Source organism: Tauraco erythrolophus, chromosome 5 (assembly GCF_009769465.1).
Source record: "Tauraco erythrolophus isolate bTauEry1 chromosome 5, bTauEry1.pri, whole genome shotgun sequence".
NCBI classification, from domain to species: domain Eukaryota; kingdom Metazoa; phylum Chordata; class Aves; order Musophagiformes; family Musophagidae; genus Tauraco; species Tauraco erythrolophus.
The window spans coordinates 31,305,118-31,327,422 of record NC_141469.1 but is presented as its reverse complement, the minus strand read 5'-3'; the positions used below and the strand labels follow the sequence as shown (position 1 = coordinate 31,327,422).

Genomic DNA, 22,305 nt, shown 5'->3' with positions numbered 1-22,305 from the left:
CTCCCAGTGATACTAGCCATGCCATGGTCTTCTGACTTGACAGTTTCTTTTCCCTCTGTCACACCCAAGGATGCACTTAGATGCAAACTAAACATGATGAGATTAGTTACATCTATTGCTGAAACAATTTTGCAGGAAAGCGGAATGTGAATACTCACCATTTGGATAATCACCGTTTTCTTTTCTCTTCTGTGATTTTCCCAAACTCTTACTTCTTGACCATGAGAAAAATGTTCCCCTTTTTTTCTTCTCAGTGTCCTCCTCTCCTGACTCTTCATTTAAAGATCTTCCTGACTTTGATTTACCACTTAACTATCACCAAAACACAATGAAAGAATTGGTTGGATCACAGTTGTAAGTATACTATCTAAAATAAACTTTCCCACACTACTTCCCAAAACAAGAGAGTGACGGTCGGGTCAGCTTTTGTCTTTACCCAACTCACAAGTGTATATGCCAGCATCCTTCTCAGTAGCAATCAAAAAAAACCAAACAGGGGAAACAAAGAAATACATAGATGGAAACGTGCTACTTGGTAGAGAGCACAAAACAGTAGCTGGAAACAAGCCCATGAAGAGCTCCTGCAAACACAAAAGAACTCTTCGCAGCTCACCAGTAATGCTTAAGTTACTGTGGAAAGGGATTTGCCTTGCTTTTAAACCACAGAATTTCATTTTGATATTTCAGATATTTTTCCTAGGCAAGGCTTGAACATGAACTGCATTTAAAGACAAAGTATTGTTTAACATTTACAAGTATAATTAAAGTATTTATTAGTGCTGAAGAATACAAACATCAGAAATGTTTAATATTAAACTAAACTTGCTTGTAGCAAGCCTCTATCCTTGTTTGATTATTAGGGTATTCCTTAAAATGCTAATTTTAAAAAGGTTCCTAGTCATAAAAGTACCTAATAGCAGATGGGCTAATGTGTAGTGATTGACATGAAAAACCAAAGTTCTAATTTACCCATACCATTATGTAATGATGGTATTATCTACATGAAAAAAAAAAAAAAATAGAGATTAGTAAGACTACTGGTCTAATTTTTAAGGAACCGCATCTGGTTTACACAGAATTATCTTAGTTCAGGAGGGGCTAAAAAATTAAAAAACTATCCTCTGCAAAAATGAGTTTGATTAGGTTAAGCCTTTTCCAATAACTTCTGATAAAATATCTGCTCTCAGCAAAGGTTAAAATATCACATCACAATTCCAGTATTCAATCAAAATAAGCTTCTGAACTGATGCATTAAAATAATCCTCATTTTTATGTGTACACATATATTTAAATAATAACAAATATTTTCAATTACATGCAGGAAGTCAATAGCGAGAAATCTAATTCAAAGGTATGGATTTAAAAAAAAATAAGTATTTTCCTGAGTACCTAAAGATTTTGTAATTATGTTTGTCAGCACTGCTAAACAAACATTCTGGTTTTTATATATTATCTTCGATCTTCTAAAGAACTTGAAAAACATTATTGAAGAATACAGTTTTCAGATAACAACAATACAAAGGTCACCTTTTTTGGTGTTGAGATATTGGATTTCTCTGAACTGATACTGTGTTTAGAAGTGGGGCTGCTGGGAACATGCTGAGGATCAGGAAGAGGACGACCTTCTACTTCAGCTAAGATGCATTCTTGGTAGAGGGGGGATTTGAGAAAGCGAGTATAGCTATCAAACTTCATCAAGTTAAATATCTGAAATTAAAATGCAATGGATAATGGTTACATAAGCCTAAATAACACATCAAGAAAATGAAACTATTTCCCAACAGCCAACTCCCACAAAATTTAGTACAGTAACCTGTAAACAGCAGTAGGCATGACTCTGGTTAGACTTGGTTAAATACACTGCACTAATCTGAAATGAAACAAATTCCTTATAAGTGAAGAACAGTACGCACCACCCAGCTGGTTTCCAAGATCATGCAGGGACACTTTTCTCAACGACCATTAGCCTGAAGTCTTTCTGGCAAACAGCAGCATAACACAGAGAGAACTTGATCCATCACGGAAACCTAATTCAAACTGAATGCTGACTTCCACAGTCTTGTCTTCCTCCCATATATTCCCACTTCGGTGCTACCTACCGTGGTTTCTGGGCCTTCTAATGCACTGCTTTCTGTATGGTGAGCTATGGAAAAAATACTTTTGTAGGGTTAGTTTTGCCCGATTAACCTGCTGAAACAACTCAGCACAAAGTCTGATGTGCCCTCAACGCAGTGTCAAAGAGACAATCAATTCAGTATCAATGACCTTTCCTACTTGAAAAACTGCTCACAAGGGGAATCTCTCTCTCTCATGCTATAAAAGATAAAATCCTTCTCTGACCACAGGAACACTGGCAACATTCAAAAAGGCAACCAGTTTCAGAGCACACGTAGTCTTCAGGGCAGGGCTCAAAAATTATTCAGTATATGCAACGTGCATAGCTTTGAAACGTTTCTTGAGTTCCACTAAGCTCAAAGAATAATACAGTGGTATATTGCCAAACCAGCCTAAAACACAGAGGAGTAACTAAAAGAAATCAAAAACCTCAATCTCAGACTCACAGATGTGCCGCTGATGCAAGGTTATTGGGGAAAAATGGTAAGTACAGCCTGCAAACACCAACGCAGATGCAAAAACCAAGCTAACTAAAAAAAATATAAATACTTCACCTGTCCTTGACATTTTTAAGAAAATGAAACTTATAGAGGTTGCACTCAACAACAAATCACAATATTTTAAGCTAAATGCAATTTGTGCCCCCAAAACATAAGATGCTATTCTACACCACAGCTAACACTAATACCTTAAATTTAATACAGTTTCAGGATGAAAACCAAAGCTTTTCTGAGTTGCCTCCTGTCACAGGATCTAGCACCAAAAGAAGATAAAATTGTTATTCCACGCTAGGTAGGAAGAATAAAGGACAATATTGCAGAGAACTAAGAGACACAAGGAGAGTTATTGCAGAGATGAAGTCTGCAGACTAAATATACTTAATACAGCACAAACATTCCAAACTTTTAACTTTGCTGGATGGACTAATGACAGCTTAACCTATTTACCTTGAGCTGATCATCATCTGCCCTACTATGTTGCTAGCTCACTCTACATCCCCCATTTCCAATATTTAACATTATTATCATATTAATTTACACGTTAATGACTTCTGCTTATTTGGAAAAATCTAGCAGATGCTATTTCTTGTTCTTACAAATGAGAAAAAGAAATATAGCTTAGAAAAGCATAATTTGAACATTGCACATAAACAAAGGTAGAAAAACTTACATCTGTGTACGTAACTACATAAAGCAAATGATATTTTATTCTTATTCTAGTATCGTCAAGTGACCTATGCTGTCCTGCATCCAGAAACACTCAAAATGCTTGTTCTTATTCTATTCTAAGAAACAGCAAAATCCTAACTAGGTATTTTGGCTGCATCCACACTGTCATATTACAACATCTCTGAAAACAGGCTCAAGGGCAAATTCATCAGTCTATGGACAGAAAGCGTCTTCCAGCAGCATTCCCAACAGGCAGCACTTGAGAGGTAAGGGACTCAGAAGTGCTCTCCCAGGCACTTTCCCATATATACTTCTGCAACTCCACTGCAGTCTTACAGCAAGACTCCCTGTTCTCCAGCATCATGTAACACTTACCCAATGACCACCACAGATCGGCACCCTTGCACTCTACGCTCAGTGCTGAAATCTGAAAAATCTTGTGAAAGACCACAAATGCAGAGCCTTCGCATCATTAAGATGGTGTCACCACCCTGAGCTGCACTTTGAAAGTCTGTGGGTGTCTTGCAATAACTACGCACACCTATAGTTCTGTGTTCCTGAGGTCATGCCACCCATCAGGACCACAAACTGACCTACTGCAGAACCACCACTTAGTGAAACCAAGATATTAAGGGCCATCAAGGCAGTTGATTACCCAGCATTGACCTCAGCCAGGCAACACACCATTAGCACCTCAGCTGGCACACCTAGCTCCAGGGCCACTTACTTTGGCAGAAGTAACTCTCATCCTGCTTTACTTAATTTTTCAGTGGGAGGAATGGGATCAGTGGGACTGAGAGATCTGACAGAAGAACTACAGAGGCACTGATAATCTGAGAGAAGCAGGTCAGGTCCAGACAGGCCACACAGCTAGGATTAGACCCACGGCAGCACTTCACATCAGCATTTTCACTGGCCTTAGAGCCCTCCAACCTAAGGACACAGTGTTTTCAAAGAAAGAAGAAAACCTGCATCAGCCCAGCCACCAGACTCATCAGAATACCATCTGCTCCACCAAACTGGGAGAGGATGAAGAGGAATTCAGGCATGGGCTCCACAAAGCCAAGATGAAGATTGCATAAAAAAAGTCTCTGGAAAGATCATGGTTGGCAATTCCCACAGAAGCCTCAGGCCTTGGTAGGTACATGAGAGGTAGCTGTAATGCCAGAAGCTACCAGAGCAGCAGCTAGACCTACCTTTCTATCTCCACTTTGCAGATGGAGGAAGATACTATACTCACCTACTTTTATGCCCCAAAAGCATGCAATCTGAGGTTGCACTAAGACTGCGACCTGCTTCATTTATGCAGTTAAAGCTATATCCTTGATCTCTAAACATGATCTCAAAATTATTTCCTCTAATAAATTTTTAGTGTAGGAGTTACCAAAGAGATTACGTAGGAGAAAAAAGAAGAAACTTAAATTCTACAGAAAACATGAAATGCATCCTTTTGTTACATGACTGTTTTCATTCTGAACATCAAAAATTATTTAAAATGCATCCACTTCAGAGGTCTTCAGACACCAACAGTTTCAACAAGCTCGTTGTTTGACAGTCCTATTAAAGCACAAGGGGAAGACTCTTTCAATACAACAGATATTTTACCACCACTTTAACCAAAATTAGACACTATTTGTGTGCACAATTGTCCACTAAAGAATAAGCAACCATATGCAAACATACAGAAAAACAGTCAAGCAGTATTCCATTATACAGCCTCTTTCTATTCTGCTAATAGCATAGGATCTGCATGATCTCGACTTCTTTGTCTTTTTAAGCATAGTAAAACATACAGCACATGAAAATACTTTCATAGATTTTAAAGTATTTCAGAAGAAGAAATAGTAGACATAAATGTACAGCAGTCATATTTTCTATGGTTACCTGAAGTTGCTGTTCCTTGAACATATCTGGATGTGGAGAATTGAGAATATCATCTGCCAACTGTGCCTGGCTATCAATATTAACTGGGGTTGTAGCTTTGCTACACAAGAACTTACTGAAGATCTCCCGGGCTCTGTAAGAAAGCTATAGAAAAGAAATGCTAAATGTATGTTTGCTTTACATATTTTTATACAGGTATGTTTTACACTGATAAATTCCACGCAAAAACATACAGCCACTCCAGCTTCCTTAATATATAAGCGTATTTTATTTAATAGCTTTTGTTCATTTTAGGCATATAAATAGGGTTTTTCCTTTAAAATTACACACATTCATCAGATGTTACTTAAGCAGTAAAAGTTGCCATCAAATTAAAACTTAAAATAATCAAACTATGAAAATAATAAAGGTGAAGCACATCAAATGCTGTCTTATAAAGAATAGATTTTTTTTAGATTTTAGACCTTTTACATAACAGTTACTATTTAAATAAAGCATCTGAGTTTCAATTTCTAGAATTTATAAAAATGTAAAAATACATCTGAATATGTACTGTGAAAAACACTCATGCTCTATTTTTGACTTGTTTACTTTGAAACACCCACATTCTGGAAATAATGAAAAAAACACCAAACTGAGCTCAGAGCCCTTAAGTGATATTTTCAGAAAGTGTCTTGTTTGAAGACAGAAGAAAGTGGGGGAAAAAACCTCAATGGTCTACAAAAGATCAAAGGAGGACTCGGAAGATGAAACCATTTCCACACTGTAAACCTGACTGGGTTTGGCTGTGGTGTAGACAAAAGTGTTGCCAACCTGCACAAAATTCAAAATTCACCAAAACTGCCTGACCAATGTAGGACTATCTTAAAAGGTAATTATGAGATGCAGATTCTCATAATTTGTGAACAAACATGACTACACTTACAGCAGCAGATAGATCTAAGTTAGTTATAAACACGTTATCTTGGCTAACGGAGGCAGTCTAGCTGAAAGAGCATAACAGAGGCTAATTTTCGCCTCTCCTTGAAACATTAAATTAACTTGCTCTGCTCTCCCTTGCACTGGCCTACTGTAGCTAGCCTTTTTTGAACAGCCAATATACCTTAGTTTGTTGGGACAGTACTCTCAGGGGATTGAGAAAATGAGACTGAGGCTCCAACCTTATTATAGTGAAGTCACAGTACAAAGGCCAAGCATAGCTCCAATATTTTCAGTAATCTTGAAAAAGTAACAATTTTTAGTAAGGAACACTATACATTGAAATACAACATTGACTTACCTCTTTTTTATCATGTGCAGGTACATGGTTAAAATATTCACAAGCCTGCCAAAATAAAATATTTTCTTCACTAAATTCTTTCCGTAAAAATTCCTAGGGGAAAAATAAACGAAGAAATAAATGTCTCATAAAGAAAAGAAGTTACATGCCATTTCAAATAGCCTACTTATAATGCTTGATAAGAATATTAAAGTTTGCATAATGGTAACATTTCAGTAAGTCTCACAGTCCAGTTTTCTTCTAAAGTAAAAATCATTGCATGTCCAATATATGCCTAGTGCCTTTCCTCTTTCTCATTTCTTTTTAAACATATACGACTGCGAAGAACCCATCACATTACAATCAAATCATCTGCCTGTACAAAGACAAAGTTTGAAACTTAAGAAGTGTATAAACTAGTGAATAAACTTTTAATAAAAATTTAAATAATTTATAACTACATTTAGAAACTACACTGTAAACCGGTTGTCTTTAATGGCAGTTCTACTAATATAATAGTGCAGATGTGTATCAAGCAGCGCCCGTAATCAATTCTGTATTCATTACAGCATCTTCCTACGTCACCTGTCGTTTATCACTGCTTGCCGATGTGGTCACTTAGGTTCTCCTTGTAAAAATGCATTCTTAGGGGAAAAAAAAAAAAAAAGTTCCCAGTACAACACACAATAATCAGGACATTTATATTACAGCATCCAAAGGTCCAAATTAAGACTGAGACCCAATTCACACAGGAAATTGTACAAAATTTGTACAAACTGTCCCTGATTCAAATTTGTATAAGTCAATATTCTCTCAGCATATGTTTCTTTAAAGCATTTTAACCATTTGTGAGCAGGGAGGAAGATAAAAAAGGATTAACCTGGTCCTCTAAAAAATTTATCTAGGCATTCATGTAATTGGGACGTTTGTCTACATTTTAGGTATCAGTGTTTAATTGGAAATTTTATTTTAAGTCAGCTCACAACCTATAACCATGACTTAAGTGTCACACTGGAATCACTCAAGCTTCCTTAACATACATGGTAGTCTCAGAGAGCAGTGTAAGAGGAATCTTCACAGAAATACTTAACTTTATTTATGCTTTTAAGATTTACATATAGTTTAGTGAGTCCAACTGTAAGAAAGCAATTGAGATAATACAACATATAGAGTGTAAATTCACTAGCAATCTCTCAATTTAAACTAAAAATTCTTCAGATACCCAACTTGAGACACCGAAAGTATAAAAGACAATCCAGAGAGTAGTCAGGAGACATTTCTGCATTTTACATATAATTATAGATTAAAAGAGATTCAAATTAGTGAGCAGGAAGTGGAACCCAACTGCCTACTTCCCCACTCAGCACCTCCACTATGAATCTATAGTCAACCTCTTGCCTGCTTTCATTCTGGTGACATCATTTGGGCACAGCTGGATGTGCAACAACTCAGCTTCATCAGGGAGACTGAGTGGTGCCCCAGTTGGAACATTATGTTGCCTGGCAGTTGTCACACATGGCTGGGAAGCTGGAGATGTTGGTTTGAACCACTCAAGGAGGAAACCTGCAATCAAGTCTCTCACTTCCTGGATGACTGCTCTGATCAGCAGACCATTATGCAAAACGCAAGGATTTGCAAAACATGCAAAAATCTCTTCTTATAGAGTAATTCCTGCTCTGTGACAAAGCTGTCCTCAGGAAAGTCCTATGCGTGCTGAATTCTAAATGCACCGAGATGCTTACTATGCAATAGTAAATTCCATTTAAGATGGAAGTCTGCTTATTAATCATTTGATATTTTAAAGTACTTTTGTATCAAGTAAAGGAGTCTGAGTTACTGTAGATTTCAATAATCTACATCTCCTAAACCACAGGTTTCTTTACGTCCTGTTTCTCGAAATTATTTGGGCAGCACAAAATGTCCTTGTGATTCAGAATCAGCAACAGATTTTCCACACAACGACACAAAAGTGTATAAACCTCTATCTCCTTACATGTAAAACATGATACTACTTACAACTTCATAAACCTGCTGTGAAGAAGCTTAATTTACGCTTTGCAAATACTCAACACTACTCCTGCAAGCTGCAGCTTTAACCAGTGCTGTTAGCTACCTTGATTACTTCCAAAAAGTATTTCTAATAACCTTTTGCAGGAAGATAAGCCACAGTATCATTGAAAAATGTTCTACATGGCTTCCAACATTGCAGTAGACAAACATGAATAGACTATCAGCTCTTAGGAAACTACTGCAACTACTGCTTCTTTCTTTTTTCAAAGGCTATAGATAAGAATTTAACCAAATGTAATTGTTTTATAAAATGAGGAAACTTTCTAGAAGTTCAGATACAAAGCAAAGTATAGCCTCCATTTTTATCTGAAACTTCTGCTATCCAGAAATGCACGGCAACATGTGTATTACTGTGAACTCTTACTCAAATGTGATCCAGTTTAAATTTAGAAAGATGCTCAGATAACAACTGCGTAACAATGAACTCCTGCCTCTTGTCCTATGTAAGGATAGTGTCAAGAAAGAAAAAAGAATACAGAAAAATTACTGCAGCAGTTATCAGGTATTTTGAAAGGCCCTCAAAACTTACTGAAAAATATTTAACACCAACAGGATCCTGCAGAAGACGCTCAAATGAAACAGCCCAGCTTGCAACTCTTCTTTCTCGAAGTCGTCGGCAGCTCTGTACACTGGGAAGACTAGCATTGCTACTTAGGCTATTTTCACTGATGCAGTCTTTTAAATCAGTACTATTCAGCTCTGTTTTTTTTTTTAAAAAAAAAAAAACAAACACAACAAATTTGTCAATAAAACATTATTCACTTTTACTCTTCAGCATCATTTACTTGACTTATCAAACCTCCTGACTACTGTCCAGCTGACAGTAGTACATACTTCAAAATATCCCTCTCCATTTTTATTAGGAGCACCTGCATAGAAATAGCAACCCAAATCGACTCTCAATTTTTTTCTGTTCCACTGTAAAGTAAATTAAATGAGTGTCTTAACAGCAAACCCCTGCCAGAAGCAAAACAAGCAAGCACAAAAGGAAACCTCTTTTCTTGCTTAACAAAATAAATATTTTGGACAAAATTTTCTGTTTACATTCCTTATCCCTCACTGCAATCCTTTTTAAGATTATCCAAAGAAGGTAGACCTTTACAAACCCATTGTTCACCAGAAAGTGGGCAAAAATCTATTTAGTGATAGGAGATAGCAAAATCTCATACAGTCTTCAGTCAGTAGACAAGTACTCTGAAGTTCTTCACAGAAACGAGAGATTCCTGTTAAACACTGAAAATTTAGGAAGGAAGTCAACTGCAGTAAATACCAAGGAAAATGAGCTAGTAATGGATCCCTTCCTCCTCTGTGGAAAGTAGAGGTATCAAACCACAGATTCTAAATTTATCAGGTTTCTGACAAAAACAGTGATCCCTGACTCCCTTCAAGACTCAAGCAACACCCTGCATTTGGGAACCTCAAGCTGAGAAACAATAGGATTCTTGACATCTCCAAATAAGAAAAATTTCTTTTTTATTCTGAAAGGTAAATTAGCAAGAACCCATGAGGAATTCAGGAAAACACAACCTTGAGTAGCAGCATGACTGTAATAATTTCAAGTGTTAACCCCAGATAATCTTTGTCACATATCGTTAAACAGCGTATGCACAAAAAATTCATAAAGAAGTGACCACTTGTTCACAGAAGTGGAAAGGTGAAAGAAATGGCTGCTCTAAGTAAAAAGGTTCTGTTTACAACAGGGACAACCCTGTTTCTATTGACAAACTTGTCATTTATTTGCCCTTTTCCAAATCACCGCCCTCTCTATCTCTTGGTTTACACAAATGTAAAATTTGTAGAGCAGTACTCACAGAATCCCACTTCACAAAGGTGATCTGAGGTTTAATTAATTGTGAAGACACAACCAAATAAAGCTCTGAGCTACCTGGTCTGATCTCATAATAGATCCTGCTTTGAGCAGGAGGTTGCACTAGAGAGATGCCCAACTGAATGATTCTGTGATAAAGGGATTAAAAAAAGCATTTAAGTTTTTGAAAAATTAGCAGTAATAGACTTGAGAAAATAATATCCTCAAATAAAATTGATTATATAGTCAATAATTCTATACTAAATGGAAAAAACAAATATATGGGTCACTACAAACATAAACTAATTGGGAAAACTGAATTCACAACCAGTAAGAAACGGCTTGTTCTTTACATAGACTTTTTTGTTGTTGTTTATTTTCCTCAGTTAATCACCTGGACTAACTAAAGCAAGGAGTAAAAAGTAATAAAGTTAGTTACAAAGATAAGAAAAATTTTAAAAAAAATAGTTTTGAAAGTAATTCTTAAATGTATTCTGTAGCTTAGAAATATTTACTAAGATGTAACAGTTAACTGCTGCAAATTCCTGTAAGCAAAGCTATTGTTTAAGACAAAAATAAGACGAAATAAGACAAAGATACAGAATTAGATTAGGGAGGAATGAAAATGTAACTCTATATTTTCAACAGACAATATTTAAGGACCATAATAACACATCAGGTATATAAATATTTTTCTTTGCCTAATTGTCATATTAATCAAAGCTAATTAAAACAACCCAGAAAATAATGCCAATTTCTCTTATAATAAATATTTATTCACTTTTTTCCTTAAGACATGTGGAAAAGCAGAACTAAGTCAACTGTTAGCTTCATTAGAGAATACCTGTCACCACAGTGAAACTATTGTGAAAGAAGCTCATGTGACTCTGAAGAGAATTGTATCTAAATTTATTATCTGAAGTATTTTGCTTTAACTCTGCAAGTGTTTATGTTTTATTTTACAGTCCAGGATATAAATAGACACCCACTTCTTGATATATCTGGAAGAGTTTCAGGTAGCACCTCACTCCTAGAAGGTTCAATCCCCAGCGTTCTCCACTGATGAATGATGAAAATTTCCTGGTTCCTTTCGGGCAAAATGAGAAAGGTGAGCTCATCCCACGTACCAAACCGCTGAAACCTACTTGGCTGACAGAGGGAAATTAGGGAGCAGCCACACAAAGTGCTCAACACTAAACCTACAAGTCACAGCACCTTAGGACTCAGAAGAGATTGCACAACGGTCGGCACAGCAGTCACTAGCAGGTCAGCTTGGCCTTCCTCCTCCCCGCTGGCAGCTGCTCAGTTTCCCTGTGGCAGGCAGGAAGACCGAACTGCAATTCCAGTCTCTGGGTGTTTACACCAGCGGGTGACTGCTAACTAACTCTAATTGCTAGCAGCTGCTCGCTCTCTCCAGCTTGTCAGAGTTACATTTGCTATAAACTACACCGGGTTCTCGTTCCTCTGATACACTGCTGACTCTGGAGGTCTCAGGAAAACAAATGAACCAAAATAAGACTGTATTTTCAACAACTTTGAGAGCAACTGGCACAGGTCCTCTAAAGCATTAAAGCAGCATTAAGGGATTACTCATTCACAGTGAACTGTCTCTGTTCTAGTAGATTTTATTAGCTAATTCAGATTTTTTTTGGAAAGAAGTATTTGAATTCATACTCAATCCTGACACAGCTTTGTTTTCTCTTAAAACAAAACTGCAGTTAATTTGCTGTTAAAATCTGTACAGATTTCTGCTGGGGTACTTGTCAGCCCGAAACCAACACAGAACAAGGCTGTTTCCCAAAAAAGGCTTGGTTATTCTAGGTTCTTTTACCACATGTATCAACAGTTGCAATTAAAACAGTTACAGCCAAGTGCAGGTATACCAGGGTATAATTTAGAATCAGAGAAAGAGAAAGGACAAATGGGAAGACAAAGCCCCACCAACTATAACACTAGTACACACTTTATCCAAATCACACTTAAACAAACCGGATGCTGAAACGCCTGCTCCGCTCCCCTTGCAGAGGAATGTTTCCAATGTAAGATTTCAGGGTCAGGTTTCCTGACTCTCACAACTCATGCATTCCTAGGTACACATGGCCCACCTTGTAAAGCAGGAACGGGAAAACTTTCCAGAAAGTCACATATTTCATCTAATGAGCACTCTGTCACCATTAGAGGAAACATAGAGCCCTGATTCCCACCCTCAAACGATTGTTGCGCAAAGTGGCCTCCTCCTTCTTATTAAGTGTTTAAAAATAGAAGATTAGATATTGGGAATCTCAGGATGCCAAAGGAGTTTACTGTGAAAACCCCAACTTGGGTGCATGGAAGACAAGTGGAGTTTCCTAATGCCTGCCTGCCTTTTTCCTTACTGTGTGGAAGCACTGGCTCATCTCGCATTACCTGTAAAAGGAGGCTCCTCACTCAAGCATCCCGAATCCCAGGGACCTAAATTTCTTTCTGTTCAGTTCAAGAACCACCATACCTAGCAAGGAAGCACCACTTTCTGTGCACACTCATTCCATTTCAATTATTTCCTTCTTCAAATAGAGAACTGTGTTCTGAAAATCTGCAGAAAAACAATCTTTTACACCCTTTGTGTTTATACATTCTGTGGAGGGTCTCGGTTTAATTTATTTTACAAAAAGAGCAGTATGTCAGAAAATGCATGCATTTAATTAACTAAAATCTTGAGAGTATTCAAGATAAAATGGCTTAGAAAGTTTTGATTTAAATAATACAAGGCAGTAAGTCTGAAAACAATTAATTAAGGACATTTTTGTATGCATTTGTTCATAAAGTCCATATATATTTTTCAGCCCACTAATACTTTTTATTATTGTGAGAAACTCTACATATTCCCTGTAATCATCAGAATTATATAATTAAGATATTCTAGTTAATCACTAAATATATTACCTGGATAAAGCTGGTAAGAACCACTGTGGTGCCACCTAATCAAATACTTCAAGCTATTCACTGAAAGCCATCCTTCTGAATCCATACCAAATTCAGCCGTGATGTTCCGGAACCCATTGGGTGAAGATTAGTCTTACTGTATGGCACATTGCTCCTCTGCAACTTTGGAATAAGGGAAGCTAATGCATTTACCCCCAGCAATTCCTGGTAGCCTCTAACACCGTTCTAAACAATTCGATTCTTTACCCGCATGGCTTCAAGCAGAGGACAGCAATAGTATACTTAACACAAAGCATTATAAAATGCTACATAAATAATTTAAAGAAAAGACCTTTTGCCACTGCTGCTAAAGGAACTTGAATTATTTATGTTACAGTGGAACACACCTACAACAAGCATGCGCTGCCCATCTAACAGAAAAATAAGTCATATACCTGTTGGAGGAAACAATCCATCTGTATTTATAGTGTAAACAGCAGTGTTTTGTTTTATTTTGGATTTCATTGTGGATTTTTTTCTCTACCTTCTTCAGTTACTTTTTAAAATGCAGTTTTACATTATTCATTATTGTAAACATCAGATTCCTTTCCAATAAGTCTTTAAGAACGTTTTTCCTTACGAAAATTCTTTCCAAATAATGAACACTAAAACAAAGATCAGCAGAAACTACAGCAAAGTAGTATATTAAGAAAAAGACATAAATATAGTATGCATTCTGCTGAAGTATTTGAAGATGATAGACTTCAGCTTTGTGGAACTGATCTCTGTAGGGAATAGCATGTAAGAACTGACTTAGACATTCTCAATGGCTCAGATACCTCACCACCTATCTATCTAGGAGATGAATGATGACGTACTTCTATTATATGTCCTTTTATTTAACGTTTTCCCTTTGTAACGTGCCACCTAGACATTAACATCCAAAGTCAGACATTAGCTGGGGACTACTGATCATCCCTGTGATGATTTAGATGGCACAGTGCTCAAAACACCAGCCTCAGCCTGCATGCCGTGCATGCATTCTTACCATCCTACGGCCAGCAGGAATGGACAGCTTCCAAGATGGGAAGTGGAGGAAATCTGCTAATCACAGGTCACTGTAGTAATGTAAAACAGTCTCTGCTATTCCTAGAGCATAGGTGCTGCAGATCAATTGATCTATAGCGGTGATCTTGCATCTACGCATTATTACAGTTTGCATTCTAATTGTCTGCAATTCATTAGGCAAATCAGTTACAGTTAAGAGTTGATATTGGTCAGCATCTCTGGAAACAATACTAATTCAAGTACCTACATCTTTTACATGTTACCTGCCTTGCAAAGCCCAAGTGCACAGCCCTGGCTAATGAGAACATCCTAGCCTTGCACGAGCTGTGTTTTTTCACATTTTACCATGTAAAATAAATGCAACGAAGGATATAGTTGGTTTCCAGTTCCTGACTCTAATGTAATAAAAGCCATATGACGTGAGGCTTCATTGACCGTGGAAAAAAACTGTACAGAGAGCTGTCATGCCTCCTATTATACTGAAGGGATGTATATAAACACATAATAATTACTTTTTACACATAAGTTTCCCTTCCCAGACTAAAGCTTAACAACAGTATTTATAGTATCTGTATGTACAAATACTGTTAAGATTTAGCCTAAGAAGGGAAGCACGTACTGCTATACTAACGATTACAAGTGGTGCAGATTTCTTTAATCTAGACATGCCCTAAAAAATCTGTGGATCTATTAATGAATTAGTGAGATTAGACAAGATTGGAAAAATTTCAGTGCTGTGACATATTCAATAAAAGTGAAAGCCTGAAAACATAATTCAGACATGAATCACAGCTTTTTACTCAATGCAGCTCTAAATGAAATTAATTAGGATTTTATTTCATTTCACTTTTTTGGCTTGCAGTCTCTCTGGTTCTTATTTTTCCAATCCACTTTCTAGATATTTAAGCATTGATTCAATATTACTCAGTATAGTTCAACTACCATTTTTTACATAAATTACACACTACCCCTTAAGTAGCATATAACAATGAAGAGAAAGTCCATGTTTAACCTTCAGCAGCAGCTGAAAAAATAGGTCATAAAACTCAGCAGAAAAATGCATACAACTTATTGTCTGTTCTTTCACCTCTGCAACCTCCATGGCCTTTAGATTTCATGACTCCACAAAAAAAAAACTGTACAGAATTAATTGTGAAAACACAATCATCTGAAAGAGGGGAGATTTGGATTGGATATAAGGAAGCAATTCTTCACACTGAGGGTGCTGAGGCACTGGAACAGGTTGCCCAGAGAAGTTGTAGATGTCCCATCCCTGGAAGCGTTCAAGGCCAGGTTGGATGAGGCTTTGGGCAACCTGGTGTAGTGGAGGGTTTCCCTGCCCATGGCAGGGGGGTTGGCACTAGATGATCTTTGAGGTCTCTTCCAATCCAAACCATTCTATGATTCTATCTATGGAATTGGAATGAAATACAGAAGTCATACTGGAAGAACTGAAAATAAGTTAGATCTTTAAAATAAATTTTCAGCTAGAAACATAAAAAGCTTGAAATTACTATCATATGAGTACTATCACAGGGATCTCCAAGTTTGGACAGGAAACAGAAGCAAAATACTTTTCATTAACATGAAACAAGAACCCTCGTGGAGACAAGGCGCAAGTATGTTCCACTTTAGCTAAAAAGATCAATCAAATTTTTTTGCCCCTCAGTACCTGGAACTTAGTTCAACTACATACACAAACAAAGTCTGTGCTTTTTCTTGATTTTTCTATCAAACAGGTATCATCTAGGGGAAAAATACCTACTTTTCCCATGAAAACACAGGTTCATTTTAGAAATAAAAAGCAGAACAGACACCATTACTTTCTGTTTCCTTCTTTTGTCACTTCGCAGACAAGACAGATACACTCTATATTGTATCTTCTCATATGGACAGAAGTACTGTTACAAAGGTATGCTGTGTCAGCGGTAGAGAAGGAAAACTCTTGACAAAGTCAGCCACAGCCATCGGAAAATGGCTCTACCAAAAGGACCAAAACAGTAATGTTTCTCTCCACTGTAGTTTTAGTTTGGCAGGGAATCAGAAATTAGGACAGGATGCAGATTTTTGAAAAGTATTGCTAATTTTGCATTTACATTTGCATGTAATATAAAAAATTATCCTTACCATTCAAAATATTTCTTCAATTTCACTGCAATAATTAGAGCAACACGGTTTGTCTCCTTCGTATTTAATAAAATTGTCTTGTACTGTTGTCAAAGAATAGCAAAAGTAATAATACGTATGCAAGTGAGTTTCGCAGCGGGACCAAGTGAACCAACTCCTGCCAAGCAAGACAAGTGAGAAAAGCCATCTCTTGTATACCCTAAACTATACAAATCCCTTTATTCCATTAAGGAAGTTAAAACTGTTTCAATTAACTTCAAAGGTTCAGAGAAATCATCTTCTAATGTTTAACAAAGAGTGGATGTCCTTTAAAACATTAAAGCCATGTTAAAATCAAAACAAACAAGCTTAGGTGACCCAATGAGGAGTTTACGTAAAAGCACTCCAGAACTGAAAGAGCTCCATGCTAAGATTTTACAAATATCAAATTACTTAGACTCTTCTGAAAAAGGCATCACACTGTAAAGAAATTTCAACCTCAACAAATGCACCAACACCGCTTACAACTTAGGAGCTAGAGCATATCTCTTCAAAAGCAAACAGGGTATGTAAAGGACAATACAACACAGAACAAGATTTTATCTACCATTCAGTTATACGACAGTCCACCAGCTTTGCCTCTTTATCATTATGAATGAAGAAGCCTAGTTATAATAAAAACATGCATATAGAGAGAGATGTGCCACACAAAAAATTATGCAAATAAATCAGTGAAAGTATGTGAACATGATCCTGCAATATTTTCACTGGCAATGTTCCCAAAGAAGTCACAGAGTTCTGCACACTTTGGACTCACATCTTGCAATATATCACCTTCTTCACCACATATTATGTTGCTTAATGTGGAAAATTGATTCTTTTTCATTATGAAAGTAAAAACAAGCTTCAGCTTACCTCCATCAGAAACAGTTGCTGACTGCAATAAGAAAGAGAAAAACAAGCGTTACTTAAGTTTCACGGTAAGTATTAGAAATCTCTGAGCTTCATATGATATTCGAAGTGCTAGATACTTTTATCATCTTATTAACAACAGATAACATGAGACAGGAAAATCTAAAGAAACCAGCTGTTACTGTCTCTCAGGTGTTTCCTCCCCACCATGAAGTTCACCCCCAGACCTTTTAACCACTGTCCCGGAACTTGACCCCACTCATATTTACTGGATGGACAAAGTAGTTCCCGCTGTGAGACTGCTTCCAACAGTCCTTTTTAGACAAATACAGTCACAACCAGTTGGTATATGTGAGAAAGCAGACACCTTAAAAGTGACCTGAAAAGACTTTAAATGAAAAAAACACCTCATATCCTTCATTTGGCCGCAATATCTGGAGATATGTGGAATCAAATTAAAATTCAGATATTTTGTCAGTCAGATGACTCTGAAAATTTCCCCTGCCGATGACTTCTGACTTCCATAGAGCCAAAAGGATGTAAGAAGGTTTCTAATAAGCTCAGGCTGAGGTAAGAACTCTTCACCATCTCTATCAGTATTTTACATCAAGTTTTCAAGGACAATTAGACTTCTAGTGAAATGTTGACGTTTATGCATTTATCTACCCTAAACGTCTCACCTTTGATCACAAATTACCTTAAGGCAGCTAATGTTTCTGTAAAACCAAGTAGGTGACCATTTCCCAAACATGTACTCCAGATCTTGCACCTCAACACTCAGCTGAGTGAAAGACTAGGACAGCTGATTTTTAGATTGAGGTTTGTATTGATTTTTAATGCTTATCAAAAATTATTTTTATTTCTCACCATTCACATCAGAAGCAGAGAATCTGAACTAGTTTTTAATACCAGTATTTTGGAACTTTCAAAGTCTAACCTAGTCTCTACTGACATTATTCTTCTGTTGCTAGTTCAGATAAACACCAACACATCTTTCATGGAGAAGATAAAAAAAATGATGGCACTTCTTGTTTAACTACACAAAAATAAATGCTTCTGAATCCGTGAAGCATAATACTACAATCAAAAGTGTATCCTCTCACGTTTTTAACAGTAATGTTTTAGATATCAAAAAAGTACTACTGTTTTGGGTACAGTTCTTCAGTGAGGTTTAGGACATCTTTTCTATTTCTATTCTGCATATAGGTCTAGCAAGCATATTATGCATTCAGAAGTTGTACCTTAATTCATGCTTGTAATTTAGAAAATTTAACTTACATTACTAAACTCTGTTTTATAAATACGATTGCTTCTAACTCCTTATTCACATACTGTACAGAACAGCTGATGAATAAACGATTTCAATGTCAGTTCTCAAAGAATGAAGAAACAGATGACTCAAAGTAAAGTAATAGTATCAGTTTATACAGTAGACAGAAAAAATGAAAATACTTTCAAAATATATACATTTTAGGAATGGTCATTTACTTTGGCAGCTTGCCTGAATCTAGATTCTAGCACCAAGTGCAATTCTTCTTCATGTTTTTGAAAGGTATCAAGTAAAATGAATAGGATTCTCATTAGTGTAAAAAGAATATTTACACTACTTTTTTCAAAAACTGGGAAGTTAACAATTGCAAAATATCATTTAAAAGGAAAAATGGTGTGATTTCAAAGAAAAGCTCAAACATTACAGTAATAGTACCACTTAATTAAGTTCTGTGGACAATGACATACAGTTTTACCTCAATCCATTTAGCATAAGTTAATGCAGTGAGCTTTCTACACACCAGGAGCTGGTTTTGTGTGCTTATTTTAAATGCTTTGGCTAATGCATGTTACATTACATGTATCAACATCTTAAAATCTCTCCAAGCAAGGCCTTAGTAATTATTATGTTTAAACAGTTAAAAACCAAAAATAATAGTACCTATAGGATGAACAGAATTTCTTATCTAAATATCAACCATCTATTTCTGTGCTATTAAGGTATTTCATATTTCCCTTTGGTTTTGATATATTCCAACTATATGGTATTTTTTTATATTACAGTGTCACTAAAACTCCTCAGCATGTTCCAAGTGTCATCAGTTTACTTCTGTAGATCACAGAAAAAAATTATTGTAAGAACGTTTCTTTAAATGCATCTATGTAACTGAACTAAATCCACTTAATTCAACAAAATCAGCTAGAAACTAAAGCTTGTAATTATTAAGAATTTGCAGAAATATGTTCAAAACATGTTTGAGTACTTTGAAATCTTAATATAAACCTGTCAGAAATTGCACACAGTCCATATTTAGACAAAGCAGTTTCTCTTCTAAACTGTTCAGCTGAAACTTGTCTAGATTTGTCCAAAGGTATAAGTTGCAAGACCAGATTTTTTGAAATACTATGATGATCTCATTTTAAAAATTCACTCTACGTTGGGGACTGTTTTTCATTCTTCAGCGCTCACACCCACCACCACTGGAGGCTCTTCAGGACAAAATTTGGTCTACTAAACATTTAAAGTTTGATTATTTAATTAAATTTAACGCTTATCATAGACGTATGAAGAACTACCTATTAAAAAACATCTGCCTTAAAAAGCTATAAAATTGAACAATTCCTGTATGTAGCCTTTCTGCAAGATGAGGATGGAAAGCGTATGACCCTGTGCCAGTTAGGGCTATTGTGAAGGTTAAAAAAAAAAGTATTTCATTCCAAATGACAGGACATACATTTATGTATTTTGTGAATGTACATATAAACTATCACCCAGAGATAAAATCTAATTGTATTCAACCCTCAAATCTTTTACAACCAGATAAGAACTGAAATTAGTTCTTCAAATTACCCTGACTTCCAAATTGGTTTAGGAAGAAGCCCATGGTATATGCCAGGAGTCTGATGGTAACAAATTACCAACATTTAAAATATATATCTAGTTTAGGAAAACTAAAATATCTTCTAGTATATGTCTTTAAGAGAACTCTGCTTGCTCAGCCAGCTGGATTAGCAGCTGAGGTACACAGACACACACACATCCCTCAAAGGTGGAAGATGCAACTCTCCTCCCTAGACTTCAGGGCAAGATCCTGATCCCTGTGATCCAAGTGAGGAGCTCAGTGCCAGGGCCAGCAAGCTGAACAGTGACTACCCAGTTATCATACACTATAAAAGATGTTCTAGGTCTCTGTGTACTGCCAAATGCTTCAGCATATATTAGATAGCTTAAAGTTCTGATTAAGAGAAAACATGTAAAATTTCTCTTTGTATTATCTCTCTTTGCTCAGGGGAAAAACCAGAAGGGCCCATGAATTTTTTTGATGTCATGTTCAGGATCTGCTTGGAACAAATCTAAAAGAGTATTAGCTTATGGTAATTAACAGGGAGAAAACTACTTTGTGAGTGCATAAACTTACTTTTCCAGAATAGAAATAGACAACATAGTATCTTGCACCAACAACAGGGCAAAAAGGGAGAGAGGGCATAAAGGAGAATAATTCATAAGGTTGAAACAGCCTATATCCTTTAGCTTTCATGGTCTATAACCTGCTTGATGTGTGCACTACTGCATGAAACTAGTCTGATGACATCTTTCAGTTGACAGAAACTCTTATCCAGAAAATCAACTTAGTTCCATTTTGGATGTTACATTTTACATGGATCAGGTCCCAGGAAACCAAGTAGTATCAAAGTCTGACATAAAACCACGTTGCAGAAAACACAAAAAACCAAACCCTACCCATATCCCAGACATTACATTGAGCAAACAAATCCATGTGTACAGACTACTCAGATAACGCAGTACAAAACCTTCCTTTTTCTCCAACTCAAGATTTGTCATTCAACTCAAAGTCATGTTCGAGCACTTGAGATGAACAAAGGGAAAAATCAGGGTACTGGGAGGGATGACACATACTAGGAAATGCCAGGCCTTGGCAATAAAATGGAGCAACATGAAATCATTTGTGCTAATAGAATGTGGGTGAGTGCCTTCCTGAGTCAAAAAAGACATATATATGGGATAAAATCTATCAGGAGAGGGAAGAAGTATTCCTCTCTCCTAATCTAACAATGACAACATCAGACTAAACAGAAACATCTATTTCTTTCCTGGGCATTCAGAAATATTCAGAGAAAAAAAGATTAAAAACGACCTGTCTCTGTGTGCTTTTCAAAGCACAATACAGGCATTGACATTTTGCTGCATCCAAATAATTCTCTGACTGCTGCCTTCAGAATCTGTTACTTACCTAGTACAATATCATACTACGCACTATTTCACAAAAGCCCCTCTAATTAAGCCTTTTAGCTTGGAATAGCACACCTAGCTCTACTAACCTTCTAAACTGATTTTCTTGTATGATTTCAATATATAAAATAAGTTTGGGAAACTTGTCGTGTTCTTTAAGAGACAAAGCACTGAAGATTTACAGACTGAATACAAATAGCCAACTTTCAAACATTCTGTAACTTAGCTCCGGGAAAGCCTATCACTCAGTCGACTGCTTGCATCTAGCTTTGTTCAAACTCCTTATTAAATCACCTGAAGCAACTTCTCCTTTTGCCAAGGTATGAATTATGAGCGGGTCCCTAGATCTTCAGTCACATTACTCCAGGACTTACATTACATAAATAGATTTTTATCCTTTTAAACACATTACAGCATTAGCATTCTACAAATGCCTTGAACTCCAATGATCTCTGAGAGGGAGATCATGTCTCAAAATATGGCATACACTGTTCTAACATTTTAAACAAAAAATAAAGCCATATTACTTATAAATTATTGCTAGATTTTCCTTCTAATAAATAATCTCAAATGCATTTCTTACTTAAATATCAGAGCAGTATTATAGTATTTTTATCCTTATTTCAAAATATTATTGCAATTAATTTCATGATTTAGAATTCTGTGAGAAGAATGTCCCTTCAGAACACCACTTACATAATTTGTCTTTTCAATTCTCTGCCACCAAAGAAGGGCATTTATAATAGTTAATGCAAAAGTATTACAGATGTAAGAA

At 36.3% G+C, this 22,305-nt stretch overlaps 1 protein-coding gene across 3 annotated transcripts in view; it reads right to left on the bottom strand.

Moving 5' to 3' along the window:
* RGS12 (regulator of G protein signaling 12) overlaps positions 1-22,305 on the bottom strand; it is an 80,144-nt gene that overhangs the window by 24,955 nt on the left and 32,884 nt on the right. For all 3 annotated transcript variants that reach the window (XM_009985601.2, XM_086611592.1, XM_086611593.1), the window contains exons 3-8: positions 17,294-17,315; positions 9,026-9,195; positions 6,448-6,540; positions 5,169-5,312; positions 1,528-1,707; positions 159-312 (exon numbers count right to left, since the gene is read on the bottom strand). In XM_009985601.2, the coding sequence (XP_009983903.2) occupies positions 159-312; positions 1,528-1,707; positions 5,169-5,312; positions 6,448-6,540; positions 9,026-9,195; positions 17,294-17,315 (763 nt within the window). The remainder of the gene's footprint in view (positions 1-158; positions 313-1,527; positions 1,708-5,168; positions 5,313-6,447; positions 6,541-9,025; positions 9,196-17,293; positions 17,316-22,305) is intronic.